Here is a 26737-nt window from a genome sequence, read left to right on the forward strand (position 1 = left end):
CCCACCTGGAGTACTATGTACAGTTTTGATCTCCTAATTTAAGGAAGGATACACTTGGCTTAGAGGGAGTGCAACAGTGGTTCACTAGATTGATCCCTGGGATGAAGGCATTAGCCTATGAGGAGAGAATGAGTAGAAAGGCCTATCTTCCCTAGAATTTAACAGAACAAGAGGTGATCTCATTGAGACATAAAATTCTTGAGGAACTTGACAAGACATATTTCCCCTAGCTGGGAAGTCAAGAACTTGGGATCACAGCCTTAAAAAAGGGACCATTTAGGACTGCGATAAGGAGGAATTTCTTCACTTAAAATGTTGTGAATCTTGGGGAGTCTACTCCAACGGGGGTGTGGATGCACAGAAATTGATAGATTTTTGAGTACAGAGGAATTCAGCGATATGGGGATAATGCACGAAATTGGTGTCGAGATAGAAGATCAGCCTTTGATTTTCTTGAATGGCAGAGCAGGCTCCAAGGTCTAAATGGCCTCTCCCAGTTCCTCAATACAACCATATTCCGCACTCCCTCATCAAAAAAACACTTTAAGATATGTTCTTCCATTCAGCTGCAAGAATATTAAATAAAACTGTAAAATGAATGGAAAATAATACATTTAACACAATTTTTAAAAGTGTTTTTTTGGGGTACTACTCACACCATTCAAATTAGTTCAAGCGCGCGCATTCAACGGCTGTCAAACTCGGCTCCGCCCTACTGCGCAGGCTCGCTCGTATCCCGCCTTCCAGAGTGGACGCTAGCGTCGATCGACGGCGCATGCTCGTCAACAGACGGGTGGCGTCACTCCAGTTTCGCCTCTTGAGTCACGCTCCGGTTTGCTCGCTCCCTTCACTACGCAGGCGCGGCGAGGGAGTGGGCGAATCCCGGGCGCCTGCTGGGAGGAGCCCCCGGCGGGGGGTTGGGGGGGGCGTTAGTGCGCAGGCGCGGGAGGTGGTGAGCGGTGCCCGGTCACTTCTTCGGAAGGGGGTGGATTTGGGGAGGGAGGACGAGACACACACACAGAGAGAGAGAGAGAGAGAGAGACAGTAAAACGGACGGATTGATGTGCGCAGCTTGGTCTGCGCAGATTCCGCACGGCAGCGTAGAGGGAGAGACGGACCCGGGCGAGCGAGAGAGAGAGAGAGAGAGAGAAAGAAAAAAAAACAGTTTGAGCGAAGAAGGTTGGGGCGGGGGGAAGGCTGCAATCCTGTTTGACAGCCGTAAAAAAAAAAGCCCTCTGGATTCTCGTCTGAATGGTCGCTATTAGCCCACCGTGTCGAAGGTGACTCTCTTCAGGGTGAGTTGGTATAGGTTTGTAACCGCTATGAGGTTGATTAAATATAGCGCTGTTGGGAGAAAAAGAAGCCGGGGCCAGGAAGGCTTCCTTTTAGATTATGTGGCCGCTGCCTTGCTGTGTGGTAATAAAATGGCGCCCGGCCGTTGGTAAAACATTAAAACGGGGGACCTTCAAATGATCTGGCTCTCTGTCGCTGCCTTTTTCTTTACGACCTTTGGGTATATTTCAAACGCAGTTCCTCAAACATCATAAAGTCGCCGACGTGGCCTCTTAAGAAATGGACATCCATTTTTTTTTCTCTCTCTTTTTGTATTTGGTCTGAGTTTGACCCAATTCCTTTCTATGTCGAAAAATGCAGGTTGGTTTTTTTTTCTCTCTCTCCCCACCGCCCCCCCCCCCCCCCCCCCCCGCCTCTCTTGATGCTGTGGCCGACGCCCGGGGTCCACCAGACACATCAGACCTTAATCCGTTCATTTTCATTTTATTATTTTTTTTAAAATAAAGTGTGCGTAATAGAATGGATGAGCATACTTGCAGGTTATGAGCAAGCAGTACTGATAGTTTGGGTGGAGTGAGTAGAAACAAGATTTTTTTTTTACCGCAGGGTGGATCTTGACTTGTGAGACGCCCAAACAGGGTGTTATCCAATTATTATCGATATATATATTTTATAAAATCGCTGAACGTTTCATTTTGCTTTTGGTTTTGGGTTTTTATGATCTTGAATGCCTGATGCAATATCTCATAAACGTTTTTTTTTGTTTTAGTTGTCATATTTTCATGGTCGGTGCAGCACCATGAGCCACATGCATACTGCTTTCTGGTGATGCAGGATTAACATTACGACATTTTTTTAAACCAGCTTTTTTATTTGCCAGCTCTGCTGGTTCTGCAGAATACTCATCGTGAACTGAGTGCTTATGACTGCGTTTATAATATGCAGAGTTTAAAATTGAAACTATTTTTAAAATTATTTGATAATAGTAAAAATTGGGATGTCGGTGTTTCGTAATGTCAACATAATGGGGGTTTTTTGTGTGCAAATACCACATAACCAGGACAAATAACACCATTATTTTATGTTTGTGAAGTATTATGGTCACATTTACAGTGATCAGTTTGGTGAGAAACTAGGCCATTTCAGTTGTTAACAGATATGTTTCAAAGAGTTCTAAATCTCAGGTCAATAACCAATTTAGCATTTTTGTAACTTGACTATGGAGAAGCCCACACGTGATCATGCCATGCTATAAAATATATTTGTAAATTGAGAAATGTAGTAATTTAAGATGTAAACTGAGTGCAGTCAAGGAAAGAAAAATAATCCATGATTAAATTTATGCATTTAATTTAAAGATTTTAAAATTGGATTGCAAATTATTTGAATTCTCTTTTCTTGACTTAAAATGTAAAGTATAATTGTAAAAAGAAATGCTCAACATTAATTCTCGCCTTAATTAGTGAATAAGTATATCTATGGCTCGAATGGAGCCTCAACTATGTGGTCCTTTGAAGTAATAGAAAATACATAGCGGGTCTGTTATTATCTGAAAAGGAGAGAAATTAACATGTTTGGTGACCAACCCTTTATCAGAAACCAAACCAGTAACCCATTTGCTCTGTTTTCAGATACTGGCTCAACTATGTATTTCCAACACTTTCAGTTTTTAAAAATATTTTTGTGTGTCACATTTATTTGCTTTTGCTAAGTTTTCACAAGCTATGTCAGGAAGTCCACATATCTTAAGATTCAGAAAAAGCGACACCCAAATCTTCCCATGGAAGTCTAAAAATAAGAACTGACAGATAATTTAAGTAGTCCAGGTAACCATTCATAACAAAAAAGCAAAATACTGTGGATCCTGGAAATCTGAAATAAAGACAGAAAATGCTGGAAATAGTTGGCTGGTCTGGCAGGATCTGTATAGAGAAAAGCAGAGTTAATGCTTTCATCCTGTAATGTTTATAGTTTTCTATTAAATCTGTCTTGATTTTAATCAGTACACAGAGTTTTGTAATTAAAATTTGAATTCAAAGGTTTCTGTGTTTTCTGTTTAAATCTTTTGTTATTGAACTTGTCAGCACTGGCCCAATTTCTCCGCATGGAAAAGGTAATGGTTCAGTATAGTACAGCAACAGAAGAGTGAGCAGAAGGCAAGAATGCTATCAAACTCGTAGTCCTATCTGTGTTCTGGACCGATTTTGAATCTGAAGAATGCAAATTACATTTTAAATTTGAATTTCCTTTACACTATTAGCATGAAAGTTTCAAATGACCCACTGTGAGCTAATAGGCCTAATTTTAGCTTGGAGAGCCTGACCAGTGTCTTTCTGAAAGGCTGCCAATTCATCAGCATAGTCTGCGTTTAAAAAAAAGTTTTCTAACCTCTTCATTTTTTAATATAATTCAGAACAAAATTACTGTATCAAGAAATATTTTTATGCTTCATTCATGTTTGTTACAAAATGCATTTCATAACTTAATTGTAATTGCCAGTTCCTACTATACTTGGATTTAACTACACTATTAGTTAATAGAAATTCATTGTAAACAGTTATGTACTAGACATACTATGAGCCATTGATTCTGATTTTGTACCTCATTTATAGATGCAATCTAATTGCAACGCCATATTGTTCTCGATAACCATTTCTATTTAAAAAACATTTTGCAATTTTTATTCTCTCATCGAACATGGGTATCGCTGGCAAGGCCAGCATTTGTTGCCCATCCCTAATTGCCATTGAGTTGAGTTGGTTGTGAGGCCAGGTAAGAGTCAACTACATTACTGTGGATCTGGAGTCACATGTAGGCCAGACCAGGTAAGGACAACAGATTTCCTTCCCTAAAGGGCATCAATGAACCAGATAAGTTGAGACAATCATTGATAGTTTCATGGTCACTCTTACTGAGGCCAGCTTTCAATTTCAGATTTTATTAATTGAATTTAAATTCCAGCTGCTATGGTGGGATTTGAACCTGTCTCAGAGCATTAGCGTGGGCCTCTGGATTACTCACCCAGTGACATTATCACTGCGACACAGTCTTCCTCAGGCTCATAAAGAGAATCTGATGTATGAGTAGCATTTATGCACTTCATTTGAACAATTTCTTGTATCTGCAGTTTCTCAGGTTTCTTCAGTTATAGCTACCAAACATAACTGTGTGGCTGAGGTCCAGTTGTAATCTGGTGCTAGTTTGTGTCAGTGCTACTGTTTAACCTCCAGGAGCTGATACTGCCCATGTTTTCACTCGATGCTTCCTGATGATACTCAGTTTCAATGATTTTGTGTGCTGAAGAAACCTTGGGTACAAAACTAAATTGTGTTCTGGTGTTTTACCTATCAGTCGTGCCATCATGATTGAATCCATATTAAGCTTATGCAAGCACAAATTTTCTGAAATGATTGATAGATTTTGCCCCCTCATTTAGTAGTTAACTGTCCTTGATGAAACCTATGCTTAAGATCAACATTTATTGAGTTTGACTCCAATGGTTCTTTTGGTGCTTAAGGGTTTAACCAGAATTGAAGTGTATTGATTTTCGACTGCTTCATTTCTCCAAATTTCCAACTAAACTGAAAATTAACTGACTTTAAACTAAAAAATATATTTTTCTATCTTTTGGGGTTTTTTGTGATTTGTAGTTATTTGCAGGGTGTTCATAACCGTCTGACAGAAGCATATGTGAATGGTATCCCAACCTGGCTGTATGCGTTTTGGCAAATCGTTGAATTTTAATTGCAGATCTTAAATGTGCTCACAGTTAAAATATTCAGAAGTTAGATTGTTGGTGGCTTTGATTAATTTTTGTAAGTATCCTCCAGATGGTTAGGGGACAATTTGCCTTAAAAATTGCTTGAATTAAAAAATACTTTTCTCTTAAGTGTTCTTCTGAATCTTGGGATAGTTGAATTGTTTAAAATGCATGGTCTTCACTTGTGGCACTGCTGCTTTAACGCCTAGAATCCAGGAGATTTAAGTTAGTGGTGTTAGTTTCTGATCACAATGTAGGATTTATTGGCATAACGTGTGTGGCAGGCTTAGAAGTTGGATTTTAACAGTACTGGAAGACTACATTTCTGGATGTTCAATGTGCAAGTGGAGTTTCTACACAATTAACTTGACAAAATTATCATCTAAAGGCTGACCATATTTGCAGGTCCTATTTTTTTCCTTAAAATTGAAATTCTTTATTGTGATTCAAAATGGGTGCGGGATGAAAAGAGGGGACCATAGATTTCACTGGTGTTCAAAGTTATTCAATTCCAAATTGTTCATCTTGATTTTTCCAGTGTCTCGATCTGTGAAACATCAATTAACCTCGGTGCGCTATTGTAAATCTTCACATTGCGTTGTTTGAGTTTTTTTTTGTTTGGCAGAAAAAAGACAGTTAAATAAAGTATTTGCATCTTTAGTTCACTGTTCATCGGAATAGTGTTTGTGTAGTTGACAAATTGTGTTTTTTGTTAGTGAAGTTATCGAGGGATATGGAACAAAGCCAGGTAATTGGAGTTGAGATACAGATCAGGCTTAATCTAATTGAATGACTGAACAGGTTCAAGGGGCTGAATGGCCCACTGCAGTTCCTATGTTTTCTAACAATGCATCCAACTGTGGATAGTTGATCTCTCAGTTTAGTGCAGCAGAAAAAGGTAATTTATTCCAAGTGGACTATATTAATGTACGAAATATGAATGTCAGTGTAATGTTAAAATCACTTGGATACACTGGCATATTTACTAAACATATGAGGCTTGCTAAGCATTTCCAGGGACAGATCAGGGCTTGAAATTAACACCCATCTGTTATCAAGTCAAGATTGCAGTATGTTTGAACTGTGACAGGGAGCATGACTGATTTGGCAGATTGGTAAATGCATTCCATTGTCACACATGCTTAATCCATGACACTTCCATCTTCATAAAGCTTGTGCATGGTTTCACAAATCACGTTTTATCCCCACCATACACTAAATCCCATCTCTGTAACCCACTCCAGCCCTACAGTCTCTGGGACATTACTCTCCCTACTCTGGCCTCTTGCATACCCCTGATTCCCATTGGTGGCCATGTCTTCAGCTGCCTTGGACATGGGTTCTTGGATTCTTTCCACACCCCTCTCCATTTTTAAGATACTTCTTAAAACCAATCTGCCCTGATCTTCCTTTGTGTCTAAGTGTCATTTTTTTTCAATTGCCCTGTGATATTTTAGAATGTTGAAGGCAATATTGTTGTTTGTTGGTAGTGGACCAGTGCATTTTCTTAGTCCACACCAGATTGTTGTCAGCTACTTGTCCTGTGGATTTTATGCCTTAATTGTGAATCTTGCAACTTATACTTGTTTCATTTACTGTGTCAACTTTGTCTGAATCCAGAATTGGACTTGAGAACCTGCCTGGGATTATTCTGTCAAAATTTCATCTTTGGTGCCTCTGAACCTTATATGGAACAATTGTTGCATAGATTTTCTTTGAAATAATATTTTTTTTTCTTGTGTAAGTTTAAATGTTTTAAATATTTATAATGGGACAATGTGGCTTCAACTGGTGTCCTTTCCTATTTTCTCCCCTTCCCCCAAGAGGTACACAAATGCTCACCTTTAAATCACTGGAACAAAGTTGGACTTGGTTCAGTAGGATGACTGTATTTACATAATGTCGGGATAATTGCTTCTAGGTGGCTCAATTTTCTCTATGCTGTGGTGTCTATTTGGCGTTATGAGGCACATTTTGCTTCCCTGTTTCTAGATTTAGGAGTGAAAAGTTGGTAGTAGCTCCTGTTCAAGATGGCAAGCAGATGTGATGATTATGGCTTTTGGAGAATCATGGTGCAGTTTTTTCAGATTTTAAACAAATGGGCAAGATAATAGGTGTGGATCCTTCACGAAACTCCACACAGAATCTTGAGTTGACTTGGCTTAATGCTGAATTTACAGGTCTTTCTGCTGTGTAGTGCTCACTTATTGCTGGATTCTCAGCATGTGTTAGTTACTGTAGTTCAGAATTCTAGAAATTTTGTGCAGTGTTTGGTGTGCAAAGCAATCATGTTACCTGAAGCCTTTCCGTTGACCTGGATATTGGAATACAGTAAAATTTCAAAATTTGCGGTGATACCAATTGACTGTAACAGGACATAGATGGGCTTGCAGAATGGGCAGAAGAGTGGCAGATGAAATTTAATACAGAGAAGTGTGAGATGATGCATTTTGGCAGAAAGAATAGGGAGAGGCAGGAGATGGCAGGGCATATTGAGAGAGTTGTAAGCAAATAAAATGGGATCTTGGGCTTGATAAATAGAGTATTGAATAAAAAAAACAGAAGTTATGCTGAACCTTTATAAAGCTCTGGTCAGGCTACAACTGGAGCATTGCACCCAGTCCTGGTCAATACACTTTACGAAGCATCAGGGTCCTTGAGCGGATGCAGAGGAGATTTTCCAGAATGGTTCCATGACTCCGTTCTCTATTCAGAATTGAAATGTGGGAGATGTTTGAAACTGCTACTGCATTCATTAACAATGTTGCAAATGGGAGAATGTTTGCAATTGAAATAAGACTTTTGGCCAGAGAAGACAACAAAGGTAAAGATGAATTTGTACTTTCAATGATAGCTCTGAAATGAGTTATGAGTTTGTCAGAATATAAGGAATTGTTGATAAATTGGATGAGCTTGTCGTCTGTCAGGGCACCAGTAATAACTCTACTCATATAAAGGATTGAACACCAATCTGCTGCTTAAATAGTCCAGAAATCAAAATTTTAAACTGTCAACCAATAGAGCTGGGTGTTACATGTTTGTTTTCTTTTTGTATCTTTTGCAATAAATAATTTGGATGACATGTTAACCTGAAGTTTAAAGAATATCCTTTGAAGAGTAAGAATTGTGATCATCTGTCAGTTTTTGTTCGAAAAATAGTGTGGATTCAGTGAGTGAGATGTGCTTGATGTTGAATCCAACCATGTGCAAGAACCAATTTAACTTGCTTGGAAGGGAGAATTTAAAATCTTTTTGGCAGTATCCATCATTTTGTAACTGATTTGGTAGTGTTTTGTATAAAAGCCAATAATTTTCCTGCGTATCTTCTCTCTTGAAGATAGTGATTTGCATTGGTGTGCAGCTGCAATGGGGTGCACCACCTAAGTGGTTCTTCCAATCTAGACCAAGATGCTGAGTGTGAATGAAGTGCTTAATCATGGAAGCATTGAGATGAGCTTGATACTACCTCCATCTGATATTTAGAAACATGCATTTGAGAAAAGTAGTCACTGAATAGTAATGAGCATTACCTATGGAACTTGAAAATTGCCTGTTAGTAAAGTGAATTCTCTACTCTTAGAGTTGGGTGGGTGACCACACAGTGAACAGTTGGTGCTATGGCTCTAATTAAATTGGCATAACTTTGGAGGTCTTGACTGCAGTACATAAATAATGTCAACCAAATACAGGAAACTTCGTAGCATGTCATGCTATGAAGCATAAAGTAACAGAATTTCAGTTCTCTCCACAATTCCTTGTGGTTAACTTTTGATAGGTAGAAGCTAAGTACATAGATATATTGCTTTCATTTTTTCTCTCCCTTCTGCTTTATAAAGAAGTAGAGCCCTGTTGTTATAATGTACTATCAGCAGAGTCCTTGGGATAGGCTCACTTCTTCAGTTGTGTTAGCTGGGGACATGGTATATGGGGACCATGTGAGGTGAATGCGCTTGTTAAGAGGGTAAAATGTTTGAGGGGGAGGAAAAACCACACAAAGATTAGTGGAGTTTTTAGTGTATTGGATTGTGCTATAGCATCTTGATATTTAGCAGTAATTGGGTGGCACAAGTACTTCTGCAAGCATAGTGTACTATCTTGAGTAGCTTTTTCCCTCCATTGATAGATGCCTGCGACAAAAGAAACTGCTACAGGGTGTTTGTAGACTGGTTGAGCACTTGGTCTGTATCACAGAAATGTTATTTTCTGATTGCTTGCCTATATGGATCACTCTGAAGGCTTGTGGCTAGTACATGAGACATGAGCAGGCCCTGTTTGAGTTGCCAACAGTACTCAGTTTGATTAGGAGTGTAAATTAAAATACATTCTACTGTTGGAGCTCCAACTGGCTGCATAACCGACCTCAAATGGAAACAGTACTGCAGTAGTAATCTTTTTGAGGATTCAAGTATTTCTAAGAAGTGAATTTTATTGCATGTTAGTGTGCCAGTGTTTTACTGATCACTTCTCGAAAATAGTTGGCATTTTGTGTCCTGGCTTATGAAAATGGCTTTTTTGGATATTAAAGTGCTCTGAACAAGCACTCAGCATCTTGGTCTATGTTCAAGCAGGAAGAACCACTTTGGTGGAGTAGCCTTTTGCAGTTATACACCAATCAAATGATTATCTGGAGAGAAGAGAAGATAAGCATGAAAATTATTGGCTTTTATGCAAAATACCACCAAATCAGTTACAAAATGATTGATACTGCCAAGAAGGTTTTAAATTCGCCTTTTTAAGCAAGTTAAATTGGTTCTTGCACACAGTTGGGTTCAACTTCAAGCACATCTCCACTCTCAATTGGGTATATCTATCCAGATGACTTAGATATTTACATAAACGCAAAATACTGTGGATGCTGTAAATCTGAAATAGAAACAAAGTGCTGGAAAAGCTCAGGCTTGGCATCTGTGGAGAGAGAAACAGTTAATGTTTTAAAGAGTCATATTTGTCTCAGTGTTATCTCTGACTTAGATATTTACTTCACTTAGCTGTTAAATCCAAATAAATCCCCCCCACTCTTGAGGGCAATGAGGCACCAATGATAGTGCCCACTTATTGGCAAGGTCAACCAAAGCAATTTGCGAGTTAGTATAAGGAGAGTTTATCAGTTTAAACTTGAACTGAAAATCTAACTTTGGCAGACCAAAACTGCAAATAAATAAAAACTTCCTTAAGTCTGTCATTGGTGAAAAGCAACTGGGGAAATTTTCAAATATCCAGAAGAGTGCTGTGCTTTGCAGAGGTGTGATGACTTCTCCATTAACAAGATACCAGTCTGTCATTTTCAGTTACTTAGAATTTCTTTTCAGCAGATGACCTTTTTCACACCTACTGGGAATGTAAACCTCAAGAGGCCATGGTAAATTGGGTTTTGTAAGGTGAAATGAGAGTTTGATGAGCAGTTCTTGTGCCTATAATTGCTGTCTCTCTCGTTCTTGTGTTGTAAATAATGGATTTTAATTGTTGTATTTTTGAGCCTTAAAACTAGCAAAAAATCAATTGTAACTTTTCTGAAGGTAAGGCTTGAAGGAGTTTTTTTCAAAAAGTAACTTGAGCTTGAAAGCATCAAAAATAGTATCTGATTGTGACAAGATGTCCCAAAATTGAAAACCCAAGTGAAGCTTCCTTTGTATGAATACAGGTTTACAAAATAGGCAGAATGAAACAGAATTGTAAAAACTGTGCCAGATATCCAGATATAATTTTATCCATAGCTCCTGAAGGGTTCTCGCATAAATCTCAAGGGCTAGATAAGATGTATTTACCTGAGGTTTCCACAGCTGTTTGGTAATCAGCTGGGAGTGATGAGAATTGTCATAACTTAGCTCGGCAACACTTGCTATTTCCCTTTTTGTATGAACTAAGTTATCTGCTGTCCTCTCAGTAAAACTGAAACAAAATGCTTATTTTGCAGCTTGTAGAGTCAAGTCATTCACCTAATGCTAATACAAATGGCCTCACTCCATCCATCATTTTTCTTTTAATATAACTAACCATTTTACGATGTTTCATCACTTTACATATTCAACTCAAAACATTTTCTTTGCCATTTAAGTGCCTTATTTGCACTCCTTTTGATATTGAAGCAGTCTTAGTTGTGGGAACCTAGAACTAGGGAACACTGTTTTTAAAATTAGGGGTCTCCCATTTAAGACTAAGGTGAGAATTTATTTTCTGAGGGCTGTTAGTCTGTGGATTCCTCTTCCTCAGAGGCTGGATCATTGAATATATTCAAGGCTGAGTTAGATGGATTTTTTATTGACAAACAAGCCCAGGGTTAGGGGTCAGACAGGAAAGTAGAGTTACAGTCAGAATCAGATCAGCCATGACCTTAGTGAATGGCAGCACAAGCTTGAGCTGAATGGCCTACTCCTCAATTCTTGTGTTCTTAGTTCTGTGTCATATTCTTCAAGTCACTTGATAGTTCAGTTCAATGAATTGTTACTTTCAAGCTTTTTTCTTTTGCATTAATCTACTGCATTCAGAATCAGCTCCTTGCAGGAACCCCATAGCTTCTCTACCCTATTAGTCATATTCAAATCTGTCAAACCCACTCAGGCAAGACTTCTGACAAGGACTGCAGCGGTTTAAGAAGGCAGCTCACCACCACCACCTCAAGGGCATTTAGGAATGGGTATTAAATGCTGGCCTAGCCAGCGATGCCTACATCCCATGAATGGATTTTTTAAAATGTGTGAAGCTTGTTCTCTTAGATTTGGCAATTTTGTTTGTTTTTAATTTCTCTAGCCCTTATAATATGATGTTGACAGGATTTTGCATTTATATAGCATCTTTCATGGCCAGGGTACATCCTAAAGCACTTTTACAGCTTTACTATTGTAGTATAGGGAAGCACAGCAATGAATTTGCCCTTAGCAATGTCCTACCAACAGGAATGGGATACAGAGTCCAATATTCTGTTTTTTTTAAGCATTTATTGGTTGAGAGATAAATATTGACCTGGTTGTTAGGAGGACTCTACCGTTGTTCCTTGAATAGTGTCAAGGGATCTTTTACATTCACGTGAAAGACCAGCTGGAGCCTTAGTGTAAGGTTCTTCCACAAGATGACACCCCTTTGGTAATGCATTGAAGTTATCAGCCAGATTATGTGTTAAATATTTGGAGTAGAATTTAACACAGCATTCTGGCTCAAGGCAATTGATCCAAGGCTGATACCTAATTACAATCGCAGGCACTTACACCCCCACCTACATTTGAGTTGCCGATTTGATCTTCCCTAGTACTCAAATCAAATTCACAGTTTTTTTTTCTCCTTATTTGCACTTTTACAAACAGTCATAAAATATCTTAATAAATGACCTGGAGCTTGTAGTCACAAGCCAGTGGCTAAGTTTGCAGATAATACAAAGTTAATGAGGGTGGTGGGATTATTTGGATATAATTAGGAATTGACATATGAAGTTCAACATGGAGAAATGCAGCCCTTCATAGACAAAAAACTAAGAAGGCAATATTTCCTTTAAAACATGACCATGCTTTGACATTGGTCTTAAAGGGATCGAGCAATGCAACAAGCCTGCCATGCACAGCAAACAGAATTCAGGGGAAACATAGCTCTCAACAATCTCCTTTCCAGTGAGAACATGCCCAATTCAAGTAAATACTCATAATCCAATCAACCCATCATACTGGCTGCCCACTTCTGCATTTCATAAATGGAAAGAAAATAAAATGTATAGAAAATGAAAAGGACCTGGTAACCCTGATTGTCAATAGATGGAAGCGTTAGCAATAGTGCTTGATAACCATGAGTAAAACAAATCAGGTGTATTAAAGGTCAACAGTGAGACTAAATGAGAGAATTCTGCCATTTTAGCAACCATTTCTGTGATTGTATTGAGAAAACTGTATATAATTCAGGTCACCATGATACAAAAAGCATATTGGAGCTTATCAAAAATGCAGAAGTGGGCAGCCAGTATGATGGGTTGATTGGATTACGATGAGTATTTACTTGAATTGGGCATGTTCTCACTGGAAAGGAGATTGTTGAGAGCTATGTTTCCCCTGAATTCTGTTTGCTGTGCATGGCAGGCTTGTTGCATTGCTCGATCCCTTTAAGACCAATGTCAAAGCATGGTCATGTTTTAAAGGAAATATTGCTTACGCGTGGCCTGTTTGTTCACTGCGTGGCATTTCCTAATTGTTGCTAGGCTGCGCAGCTTAGAATGGACAGGTGTAATATTGCTTTTTTAGGATTCTAAAGGAGCTAAATAAGGGAAACCACAATCAGTTATTCTACCTATTTCAGTAGGATCAGAGGACGCAGCCTGTACTTCAACAGTAATTTGCCATTGTTCATGAGGGACCACAGACATCTCTGTCTGTTAGAGAGTGCAAAGTGGTAATATAACTTGAGGAGCACCACTCTGCATCAAGCACAGAGCAAGACAAGGAGACAGCCCTCCGTGAACTACCACAAACCTAACCTAAAAAAAGTTATTTGAGTCATCAATGTAAGGAAGTAGGTGAAAGTGTTGCTTTATTCAATTACATACTGGATTTTGTAAAAGAAAATAATATTTTGGGAATATAAGTAATTTTGAGCTATGACATGTAAGTGAACAGCTGATTTTCAACCTGTGCTTCAGAAAGCTTTCCATGAACGGGAATTTTCTTTGTCGTGCATAGGTTTGTTGTAGATTAATTTATAGAAATTGCCATGACTAGTCAATTCCTTTATTGTCATCATGCAATTACCAGTGTGATAGAAGGTACATTAGATGGACTTTGGTCTTTCAATTCCTAAATTCCAATACGTGTAAGTAATCTAGTAGCTGTCAGCAGGTGTGGCAGCCTCTTTAGATGCTGGCAGGACTCTATACTGCTCCTCACAAACCTTTTTTTTTAAATAAGTTGAATGACCAGCAGGTTCTGTGCTGCTGGCTTCTTCTCCATCCTGCTTTGAGAGAATTTTGCTTACCATTCAACCTGCTGAGATGTGGAAGGGGTATAAAGGCAACAAGGCATTGCAATTGACCAGAAACTGAATTGTTGAAGTGTAGAGAAACATGGGTCATGGGCTGTTCAAGTTTATGGTTTGATGGTTGGGTTTTATTGATACCAAAGTTTTTATGCTGACTCCTGGAATTTATCAATTGAAGCCTAAGAAGCAGAAATCTATGCACTCTAGTTCTAGTGTAATGCTGTTAAAGTTTTACTCTGGTTCCAAAATGGCTAATATTTTTGTGCGTCCTGTTTTTATTGCTGATCAAGTACTGTTGACCAAATGTTGAAATGTATCTAAGTGCAGTTTGTTTTAATTAGATACTTAGTTTAATAAAGGAAAGTAGTAAGCGATCAAATATCACTGAAGAAGTGGAGTCATATTTGATTCAACATTAACTCTTTTTCTTTCTCTACGGATGCTTCCAGATCTGCTGAGTATTTTCAGCACTTTTTTATTTCAGATGTCCATCTATAGTATTTACTTTTATGTTACCTGTATTTGCATAGAAATAATCCTAATGTCAAGCCAGGGAAGGAAATAACTGGAAGGGTGACTAAAAGTTTTATCAGAAGTAGGTTTCAAGGCAAGGTCTTGAGATGAGAGAGGAGGTGAAGACTGAAGTTTTGGAAGAGAATTCCAGATCTCTCCCAAGATAACTGAAGGCATGGCTTGCCATAGACCAAGAGCAATGAAGAATGCACAAGAACAGAGACTTGGATGAACGCAGAGTTTTTTTGGAGGATTGGAGGCTGGAGAAGATTACAGAGCAAAGGGATCAAGCTCATGGAAGGATTTGAGCACAAGGATGAACATTTTAAAATTTGAGTGGTTCAGCAATCTGGCACCCATATAAGAGAATGAGAAATCAAATGATAGGTGAGTGGGACTAAGTACAAGACAGGATGCAGACAGCAAGAGATTTGGATGAATTTAAGTTGGAGAGTCAAATGGGCAAGCATTGGAATAATTGAATCTGGAGGTGACAGGCACAAATTAGAGTTTCAATAGCAGGGGGTAGAGAAAGATGGAAGTAAAGCAGCCTTCGGTGGAAAAGATATGGGGTTGAAAACCCAGTTTTGGAACAGATGGGACACCAAGCTTGAGAGTTTTGCAATTCCATCTGAGAAAGTAAGTGAGGGTGGAGAGGTGCAATGGCTGGCAGGAGGCAATGGCTTTGGTTTTTCCCAATCTTAATGCTTAACTGGAAGCTCATCCAGAACTGGATGTTGGAAAACAGTTCACAAGAGAGGCAGTGGGGAAATTGAGAGATACTTTTTATGTTTCAGACTGTTTATATCAAGTTTTCATGTTTCAAAGTCCAGCTTTCAAGAAAGTGTTCTTTTTCTCCCAAGGGCAGAAGTATAGCAATTCATTTGCAGGACTTGGGGACATCAGACTGCCCAGTTCTCAGTGATTCATTCAGCCACATCCCCAGAATGTTGTTGCATGCTGTTAACAGCTCCTTACCAGCTCTCTCCCCAGCTTGATGCTGTGCTGGGCTAAATCAGAAGAGGTACTGATGAGGTTCGATGTGTAGACTGGTTATTAGTAGAGACTTGACGGGGATTCATATTGTATTTGCTGTGCTCCTAGATCAACAATAACCTTGATGAAGGTGCAGATATTGTCCAGAAGTTTGTGGATGACACAGATTTGGGCTATTGATAGATACCCATAAAGGAAAGCAGACGACATCTAATCTTGATGCGATGGAGGAATGTGCTTGACAGAATGGCACAAAATTAAGTTTGAAGTAGGAAAAGAATCAAGATGTAATGTGAGACTGTTAAAATGTACAACCAGGGTTTAGCAGGTTGTTGCTAAGTAAAATAGAGCACTTGGATACAGAACCACAATAATTTGGTATCAAGTTAAAATAGCTTTCGTGTCCATGTACTAGACCCTGATTAGGCCTCACATGGTGGATAATAGGGAGATCCTGAAACATTTTAAAGGAGGATTGCAAGAATGATGCCTACCTTTAAAAGCTGTGAGCTGTCATATAAACCTAGGAAGTTGAAACTTTTAACTCCAGTTTAATTGAAGCTTTGACACTGCTGAATAAACTAATGTGTGGATAAGGTATCTGAGCTGGTTAGGGAAAATAAGGAGTTTATTATACCCATAAACCCAACAAGCACAGGACTGATTTTTAATTTATGCATAAGTTTGTACATGCTTAGAACAAGTTGCCAGCTCAAATGTTGAGTTTTCTGTGACAGAAGGCATGCAGAGCTTGACTTTGAACCTCATGGTTACTCCAACCTCCGGGAACTTGTTTTTGATGGCCTTAGTGGGTTGGAAAGGAATTTATTGGCCTAAATGTTATGTTTAGTTTGCTTCTCAGAAGGTTATACAATGAGTCGGAGGGAACGCTGGAAGTTTTGGTGCTTTTTATCATGACTGGGGCAGACTTGATGGTTACATTTGAAATACCAGTGAATGCCATGGGAATATGGTTAGACACCCTCATGAGATGATTATTGCCTAGAATTTGTGGCGTAAATATTACTTGCCACTTATCAACCATCTTTCTTTGTGCTGACTATGACTCCGGCTGGTGGAAAGTCTTTTTACCGATCTGCATTGCCAGTTTTACTCAGGCTCCTTGGTAACTCTCACCCCATTTCTGGCATTTAGCTGTTTTGTCTCTGTTTAGATCAAGGCTGTCAATAAGGTCCTAAAGGCACCCAATCCTGAACATTGGCAAGGAGATTAATAGTGATTAAGCATCACTTAATAGGTCTGTTGATGACCTGTTCCATCATTTTGATTGAGAGTTGGATTGATGGGGTGGGATTTGTCTTGCTTTGTTTGACAGTTACCTGGGTAATTTTCCACTTTCAGGTTGATGACAGTGTGGTGTCTGTGCTGGAACATCTTGACTAAAGGTGTAGTGAGATCTGTAGCATAGGTCTTCAGCGCTACAGCCAGGATGTTGCAGGGTTGCATACTGCGACTCAGCTGTTTATTGTCAAAGCGTGGAGTGAATTGAATTAGCTGAAGACTGGCTCTGTTAATGTGAGGTACTCAGGTGAATCATCCACTTGACATTTCTGGCTAAAGATGGTTGCAAGCTCTTCAGCCTTGTCTTTTTCACTCTTGTACTCAACTCTGCCATCAAAAAGGAAGATGGTATTCATGGAGCCTCCATCTCCCATTAGTTAATTTTCCATCACCATTCATAACTGAACATGGCAGGACAACAATGTTAGCTCTGTCTATATCATGCTGCTTTCACTATTTAATTTGTATGTAGTCCTGTGTTGTAGCTTCACCAGGTTGACACCTCATTTTTAGATTTATGAACATACAAATCAGGAGCAGGAATAGGCCATTTGGTCCGTCGAGCCTGCTTCACCATTTGATAAGATCATGGTTGATCTGATTGTGCTCTCAATTCCACTTCTATCTATCTGCCATAACCTTTAACTCCCTTGTAGATTAAGAATCTATGTAACTCAGCCTTAAAAATATGCCATGACACTGCCTCCCTGCTCTCAGTGGAAGACAATTACACAAACTAATGACCCTCAGAGAAAAAAAATTCACCTCATCCCTGTCTTAAGTGGGAGGCCCCTTAGATTTAAACTGTGGCCCCTGGTTCTGGTATCTCCCACAAGGAGAAACACCCTTTCAGCACCCATCCTGTCAAGTCCACTTAAGATTTTCTTTCAATAAGATCGCCTCTCATTCTTCTAAACTCCAGTGGATACAGGCCCAACGTTTCTTCATAGGATAACCTCTTCATCCCAGGAATCAGTCAAGTGAACCTTCTCTGAGCTGTTTCTAATGCAGTTATATCCTTTCTTAAGAAAGGAGACCAAAGCTATACACAGTACTCCAGGTTTAGTCTAATCAATGCCTTGTACAGCTGTAATAAAACTTCCCTACTTGTATGCTTGATTCTCCTTTCAATAAATGCTAACATTCCATTTGCCTTCCTGGTCACTTGCTGCACCTGCATACCAACTTTGAGATTCATGTACCAGGCTATTCAGATCCCCCTCTACTACAGAGTTCTGCAATCTCTCTCCATTTAAATAATACATTGCTTTTCTATTCTTCCTGCCAAAACTGGACAAGTTCACTTTTTCCCACATTTTACCCCCATCTGCCAAATTTTTGCCCACTCACTTAACCTATCTATATCCCTTTGCACCCTCATGTCCTCTTCACAACATACGCTGTTTTCTATCTTTGTGCCATCAGCAATTTCTGTCCATTGGCCCAAATAATTTATATGGATTGTAAGTAGCTGAGGCCCCAGCACTGATCCCTGTGGCACTCCACAGCTTATCATTCTGAAAATGGCCCATTTAGCCCTACTCTGTGCTTCCTGTTAGCTAAGCAATCCTCTATCCATGTGAATACCCCATCTACCCCCTCCCCATACCATGCACTCTTATTTTGTGTAGAAAATCCAAGCACACCACATCGCAGGTTCCCCTTTACCCACATTGCTTGTTACTTCCTCAAAAAATTCTAATAAATTTGTCAAGACACTGTTTCCTTTCACAAGACATGTTGACTCTGCCTGATTGTGTTGAGATTTTCTATGTGTCCAGCAATAACCACCTCAACAATAGATTCCAGCATTTTCTCTATGACAGATGCTAGCCTAACTGGTCTGTTGTTTCCTGCTTTCTGTCTCCCTCCTTTCCTGAATAGAGGAATTAACATTGGCTGTTTTCCAATTTGATGGCATCTTCCCAGTACCTTGGGATTTTTGTAAAATTAAAACCATTGCATATATTATCTTCTTTTAAGACCCATGGATGAAGTCCATCAGGACCTGGGTTTTGTCAGCCTTTAGTTCTAATAATCTTCTCAGTACCCTTTGCCTGGTGATTGTAATTGTTTTGCATTCCTCCCTCCTTTTCACCTCTTGATTTACAAGTATTTCTGGAATGTTATTTGTGTCATCTACAGTGAAGACAGATGCAAAGTATCTGTTCAGCGCTTCTATCGTTTCCTTTATTTCTCATTATTAACTCCCCATTAACTAGTCATATAAACACTCTGGCTACAAGACCACGCTAGGAATCCTGTGGTGAGTAACTCGCCACCTGACTCCCCAAAACCTGCCCACCATCTACAAGGCACAAGTCAGGAATATTTTGGAATACTCTCCAATTGCCTGGTTGAGTGCAGCTCCAACAACACTCAAGAAGCTTGACACCATCCAGGACAAAGTAGCCTGCTTGATTGGCACCCCATCCACAAATATTTACTTCCTCCACCACCAACACAGTGGCAACAATGTGTACCATCTACAAGATGCACTGTAGTAACTCACCAAGGCTCCTTAGACAGCACCTTCCAAACCCACAGCCCCTACCATCTAGATGGTCAAGGGCAGCAGACACATGGGAACACCACCACCTGGGAGTTCCCCTCCAAGCCACTCACCATCCTGACTTGGAAATATATCACAGTTGCTTCACTGTCACTCGGTCAAAAGCCTGGAACTCCCTTTAAAGCATTGTGGGTGTACACCACATAGACTGCAGTGGTTCAAGAAGGCAGCTTACCATCACCACCTTAAGGGCAATTAGGGATGGGCAATAAATGCTGGCCTAGCCAGCAGCACCCACATGCCAAGAATGAATTTTTTTAAAAATTCTCACTCGAGGACCAGTACTCCCTCTTCACACACACTTCCCTTTTCTTGTGCCAGGTGCTGCTCCGCTTCACTCATTGAATTAGTGTTGGACACCTGGCTCGATATATGGTAGAGTTTGGATAAGGGAGCCATGAGGTCAAATATTGTGGTTGAATACAGTTCTATTGCTGATGACACACTTAACATGTACAGGATGCTGACCCAGGTCCACCCTTCCACCAGGATCTCGTCCAAGGCCATGAGTGTTATGAATTCCTTCGTTGTCGATATCGCCTCCGAGGCTTCGCACCTCATTCACTACAACAAGCGCCACACCATCTCGGCCAGGGAGATCCAGAGCACAATTTGCCTCTTGCTGCCAGGGGAATTGGCCAAACACTGTCTCCAAAGGCACCAAAGCGGTCACCAAAGACACCAACTCTGTTTAGGTTGATCATTCTAAAGATTATAATTCACCAAAAGTAACTGAAATTGACATTTGCAAATATGTGTACTTACTAAGGATGGTATCGAAATTAAGTCACTTTTTTATTTTCTGAATCTGTGTTGTGCTGGCAATATAACATTCATTTAGTTACCCTAAGAAGGTAATGGTAAGTTGCTGCTGTGACCCACTGCACTCTATGGTGGTGATAGATATATTCCTCATTGCTTTGTTTTGTAGCAGTTGAGCAACTGAGTGGCTTGTTAGGCCACTTCAGAGGACGTAAGGTGTCAATTACCTATTGTGGGATTGGAGTCACATGCATCCTGACACAGTGCTGATGGGATTCGTTCACTGAAGGGCATAAGTGAACCTGTTGCATTTTTCCAATGATATACATCTTTGGAATTGTTTTCATTTGATTTTTAGAAAAGTTTTCTCTGAAACTTAGACAAACAGAAATGCATCTCATTTTCAAAAGGGAAAGATTTTAGTTTGTCACCACAAAGGATGAATGTGTTCCATGTGACGTCTCCTTCATCAATTATTAAAAGTCTCGATGCCTTTTAGTAGACTAAAACAAAAGAAGAGAATCTGCTCATCCATTGATTTCAGAGCGAATTGCAAATACGTAGACCCTGAAGGGTTTTATTCAGGTTGAATCTAAAATTTGTGCTGTTGTAATTTTAGTGAGTACTTTGTAGTTCGTCACTCTGCGTTTCTCCTTATTTGTTAATTGCAGACACATTAAATTTGATACACTATGTGAAAACTTTTATTGTAGAGCAACACTCAGATCCACTAACCACGGATATGGATTATAAATCCCCTGTTGTATTTGGTACAGGATGAATTTCAATCTCAACCAGGTTGTTTTGGATCACATATGTTATACAACATAGGAGGTGGCAACTGAAGGGCAAGTTGCACAGCAATTATCATATGCCACAAACCAACTGATTCAAGAGCAACATGTTTGAGAAGTGGTATTCATTCCCAATATCTATTTTTAGTCACAAGAAGGACCAAGAAAGAGAATAGAAAGAGTAGTAACATAAGAAATAGGAGCAAGGGTAGGCCATATGACCCCTCCAGTCTCCTCTGCCATTCAATAAGGTCATGTTTGAAATTATACATCAACTCCACTTTCCTGCCCCTATCTCCATATTCCTTAATTTTATTTCATTCCCAGAAATCAATTTATCTCCATTTCGAATATGCTCAATGATTAAATACCCTAGCCCTCTGAAGCCGAGAATTCCAAGGATCCATAACCACCTGAGTGAAGAAATTTCTCCTCTTCACAGTTCCAAATGATCACCACCTTACCTTGACTGACCTCTACCCCTAGACTCTCTAGCTGTGGAAACAGCCTCTCAGCATCTTAAATAAAACATGTTTTCAAGATAAACAGAAACAAATGCAAAATGGATACCTTTTTTGAATACTGTTGGTATGCCAGCAATGCACTGATGCACGAAAGGAATTGAATTAGACCTCCACAAATTTTTATCATGTTTTCCCATGGAGTTGCAAAATTCCACATTTTAATGTTGGTTTAAAATACAAAATAAGCATAGTGCTATGAACAAAAAAATTCAAACTTTGGTTATTTTACTTTTGGCCAGAGTTAATTGCAACACATCTAACTTCTTTGTGCATTGTGTCACCTGATTTTCCATTTAAATTGAGATTACAGAGACAGATTAAATAGGGTCTATTTAAATATTTTTTGATCTGCCCTTCTGATCAATCAGTATTCTGTACCTCAGTACATAAATGGCATTACAAATATTACAAGTCAGAAGTTGTTTTGTTAACTGTATTTTTCTGTTGTCTGCTTCTGTTCTGTAAATGATACTGTCAAAGGCAATTCAAGTTGCTATAAAAAAAATGTAAACTGTCATAACAAGGTCTGTATGCTCTGATCACTATCAGATAATTGGCTCTGCAGTTGCAGATTTGTTGAATAACTGTTCTCTGGAAATACAATTTTATTTCCTCAATCATTTTATTGAAGATGTGGAGAGTAGATTCTTCCTAAACACAATTTTAGTCACGTTTAAAGCTAATGCAGGTCTGAGATTTTTAAGGAAAAACTTGCATAGCGTTTACAGTTCAGAAGCAAGCTATTTCACCCAGTATGCTGGTGTTCACACCACATACCAGCCATATCCCATTCTAATTATCCTATCTCACGCTACAAACATATACTTTTTTTTATTATTTTCTCTCTCGTGTTGCTACCCCTTAACTACTTATGTTTATCTACTCAATGATGGTGAGCTTCACGTTGTCACAACTCTCTGGGTAAAGAGTTTCTCCTGAATTTATTATTGATTGTCTTATATTTAAGACTTCTCACTTTGGGCTCTACTACTACTTGCACCTCGTACTTGCGTCTGCCTACATTCAATTGTGTATTAACCACCCTTTAAACATGAGCTCCTCACCCCTTCCCCTCCCTCCGCATTTGCTGCCCCATCTGTTATGACTTCTTTGCTTACCTTCTATGCTTTGAATGTCTTAAGATTTGGTTCCCCCTGGGCAGGCTCACATTGCTTTTTCCAACCTGGGTATCTTACTTAACACAGTGGGTCACATGGGTGACAAATTATCATCTTGCTGAAATCTGTTTGCTTTTGTCTTCATTTAGCTGATATTGAGAAATTCTTAGTGATTTAAACGTGCGCCTAAACTCATCCTGCCATGTCCTCCAATATTTCTCCTTTTCTCCTGTCAGTCTAATACATGGCATAAAGCCTTCAACTTGCATCATCCTTTTGGAATTTATTGTCAAAATCATTTACCTTATTGGGCTCCCCATTCCAGCTACAGAAAGAACTTCTGAGTAGCTATCTCTGATTCTGTTTTTGATCCAGCTCTGCCTCAAACATATTTCGCTTCTTGCTCTGTGACCTCCTTTCCCCTTCCCAGGGAGCACTCTGAAAAGCTGTTTTATGCGTGAAAAGCTTTATCAACAAAAATTGAATTATATTTTGTCACTGTCACTATGAAGCATAACTGTACATGTAACATCAGTATTACTGAATCCTTTTTGGTCCAGTTCCAACTTTTTATTATGAAGCGGAGACTGAGATTGGTGTTCAGCTATTGTGAGAACGGCAACTTGAAATTACTAGATATTTTGTTGGTTCTGCTTCCTACATTTTCAATAAGAAAAGAGCAGTGTGCCATGTTTTAATGTGATATGTTTTAAGTGATGGAAGAACTTTATTTTATTTGCTGAGTGTTTAAGTGTTGCTGTTACTATAGCTCTAGCCTGATTAATTACCTACAGAATATCATTGTTTTGCAGACAAGTAAATTGGATTGAAATGATCTGCATGTTCCAGCTGGTATGATTAGAGATAATTTAACCAATATTGCAATTGTATTATTAATCTACTGATTCATGTGCCCCCACCCCCAACAATCAAGAAAAAGAGTCATATGGAGTCGAAACGTTAACTCTGTCTTCCCCTCCACAGATACTGTCAGCCCTGCTGAGTTTTTCCAGCAATTTTTGTTTTTGTTCAGATTTCCAGCATCTGCAGAATTTTGTTTTTATATAAGAAACAGTACTTAATTGATATCATTTGTCCACCCAAAAGCAACAGCAAGGATGCTGCAGTTTATATGTAAAGGTCATCACGAAACTTATGACCACTGGTAAATGTCATTCTCAGATTGCAACAGTTTTCTTTTATGGTTCTATGCTTATATCTTGGGCAAGTGTTTTGAAGATAATTGCTGTTTCATGTGCATAGTACGTGCTTATTCTGACTAATTTCTTTCTAATTTAATTTGCAGGTGAAATGAATATTGGTTGCTGAATGTTACAGAGTCCCCTTTTTGGTTCTTGGATTTGGCTTCTGCGAAGGTGTTTTGTGTTGGCGTAGGGCCACTGTGTGGCAGTACTCATACTAAATTAGGAGTTTGCAAGGAATTTGGATCTCCTGTGGAGGAGGCAGCAGCTGCTGTACAAATCAGACTTGATTTCACACAATCAAAATGGTGTTGTCACAGAGACAAAGAGATGAACTGTAAGTACTCCAGGAAATGTATTATAGTGTATGTTTAGACTATATTGCTGATTGAATTTATGCTTTTTTGTCTGTCATCTATTTAATGTACTTTTTAAAAATAAAATTGGCTTCTTCAGTTTCTAGCTTCAGCTACCCTAATTCTAAAAGACATGAAGTGTCACCAAACTATTCTAAAGGTTGTCTATTTTTCTTGTTCAGAAAGATTGGTGAGCTTTACAAGAGGTAATTATAATTAACATTAAAGCCTAATAAATTGAGTTGTGAAGCTTTAAATGCACTTATACATGTGCATATATTTGTAATAAACTTATTCCTTGTCAAATCTGAAATTGTTTTGTGTTACTAAACTCTAATTCCGTTTGGAGGGATTTGATTTGAATTTTTCTTCATAAAAGCCTTTAATTCACATTCCATAATTTGAATTTTATAATTTGGGCTTTATATGTACACAAAGCAATTGTTAATCAGCTGGAGTAAATTAAGCACCTTGTTGGCTGTGCAACAAATAGTTGCACTCTCAACAATTTTATATAGTCATGATTTATGACTAAATATTTATCACTACATTGGGATATTCAATTCCTTTGTAAGTTTGCTGAATCCAGTGTTGATTCGAGAATGAAGACTGCATACAATACATGTCTTGTCACATAATCATCACTTTGTATGGGTTCATGTTTTAAATTACAATAACCTTAGTTTCCAAGTTGTATATTGAAGTTTAAAAATTGTCTTTGTTGGATAACTGAAACACTAACAGTTTTACAACTGTATTTATCCTTAATTGTGTCACTATTAAAGATGCAAGGTGATACTGCAGCTATGCAGAGAACCCTTGAGCTGTAGCAGTGTAGTGATGTAGTTAATGTTCTACTTTTAAACTTCCTTTGACAATGAAGCCCTATGTTCACTTTTTAATATCTACTTGAATGTAAAGTAACACTTTCAATTAGTATTGATTTGTTTAAGAAAATTCTTTAGCTTTCTTGAGAAAAGGTACAAGAGAATCTTGATCTGTCAGTTTGGAGATATCTAAAGTGCTGTCACCTTAAGTGCAGGTGGGTATGAGTTTTAGAAAAGAGCACAGCTGTTGCCACACCGATCTGCAAACAACCAAGAATAATTTCCTTGCTTGTTACTACTTGGATCGGTAGAATGGGAAAGCGGAAAAAATTTTTAGAAGGCATGAAACTTGTAGATATTGATGTTTAGGGAGACTTGGGTGTGCTCATACAAGGAACACGTATGTAGGTACAGTACAGTAAGCAATTAGCAAGACAAATAGCATGTTTCCCTTTATTGCAAGAGGATTGGAGTACAGGAATAAAGAAGTCTTGCTACAATTGTATTGGGTGCAGTTTGACCTCCATATTCAAGGAAGGATATACATTGCATTGGATGCAGCAGAGTGAAGGTTCACTAGATTGGTCCCTGGGGTGAGAGCTTTATCGTTTGAGAGGCTGAATATATTGGGCCTCTATTCTCAAGTTCAGAAGAATGAGAGGCAATCTCATTGAAGCATGCAGGATTCTGAAGGATCTTGACAGGGTAAACTCTGAGAATCTAGACAAGGAATTTAGAACATGGAGATATCATTTCAGGGTTCCGCGGTCGATTATTTAGGACTGAGATGAGAAATGTTTTCATTCAAAGTGTTGTGAATCTTTGGAATTGTGTATCCCAGAGGGTTGTGGTTGCTTAATATATTAATGGAATAGACATTTTTAGGTGTCTCAGGGAATCAAGGGATATGGGGAGTGGGCAGGAAAGTGGATTTGAAGCCAAAGATCAATCGAGCTAATTGAATGCTGGAACAGGCTTGACAGACTGTGTGTGGCCTACTTCTGCTGCTACTTCTTGTGTGGATGCTAAATTGCATTTCCAAATTATTCTACTTCAAGATAACAGCTGTACATATGAATTGCCATATATCTTGGATTATAAAGGGGGGAAAAAGTGCATGATGTAGTTTCAGCCTTTCACGTGACCTGTTCTTATTTCATTGGAACCAAAAGCCAGGCATTTGTTGAGTGCAAATCAAGTCAATAGTAGTTCCAAAGTGGGGGATAGAAAGCAGATTGCTATCTGTGGGAGATGGTGCTAATATGAGGGAACACGAGAGAAAATGCCTTAAGCAATTATCCTTAAAATCACATTGATTTGTGGCTTATAGATCAACTTTATAACTGTAGAACTGGGTGATTTAATTTGACATTTCCAGATATTGACTTTATGCAACAAGCCCTTTCTAATATAGTTTCAAAATTAGGAAGAGACCTTTTGCCTCTAATTATATTTTAGATTCCAATGTCAATGTAATGTTATACAGAGCAGCTGACTGAACTCTTAATACTACTCTTCAAAATGAATACTCTTGAAATAATATTTTCACTCTGCAATATGTTTTTTTTAGACTACCAATGTAATTCTTTTTGTTACAAAACAAATAAACTAAATCAACAAATCAAGGGACAAAGTAAAAGGCAGCCCCTTAAAGAGAAACTGTAAAAAAAAAAGACAAAATGCAAAGGAAACTTAGCAACATTAAATCAAAATGTGATTAAAGGGGCCAATAAAACACCCCAATCCCCACGGTGCCTACCAAGCACGGA

The 26737-nt window shown here is 38.8% G+C and overlaps 1 protein-coding gene across 1 annotated transcript in view; it reads left to right on the forward strand.

Annotated features, from left to right (window-relative positions):
- The first annotated feature begins 978 nt into the window (after window positions 1-978).
- Window positions 979-26737, forward strand: part of LOC121282793 (lissencephaly-1 homolog) — a 107134-nt gene continuing 81375 nt past the window's right edge. The window contains exons 1-2 of the mRNA XM_041196594.1: window positions 979-1295; window positions 23890-24122. Coding sequence (XP_041052528.1) covers window positions 24091-24122 — 32 coding nt within the window. The 5' untranslated portion in view covers window positions 979-1295; window positions 23890-24090. The remainder of the gene's footprint in view (window positions 1296-23889; window positions 24123-26737) is intronic.

The sequence above is a fragment of the Carcharodon carcharias genome, chromosome 10 (genome assembly GCF_017639515.1).
Source record: "Carcharodon carcharias isolate sCarCar2 chromosome 10, sCarCar2.pri, whole genome shotgun sequence".
NCBI classification, from domain to species: Eukaryota; Metazoa; Chordata; class Chondrichthyes; order Lamniformes; family Lamnidae; genus Carcharodon; species Carcharodon carcharias.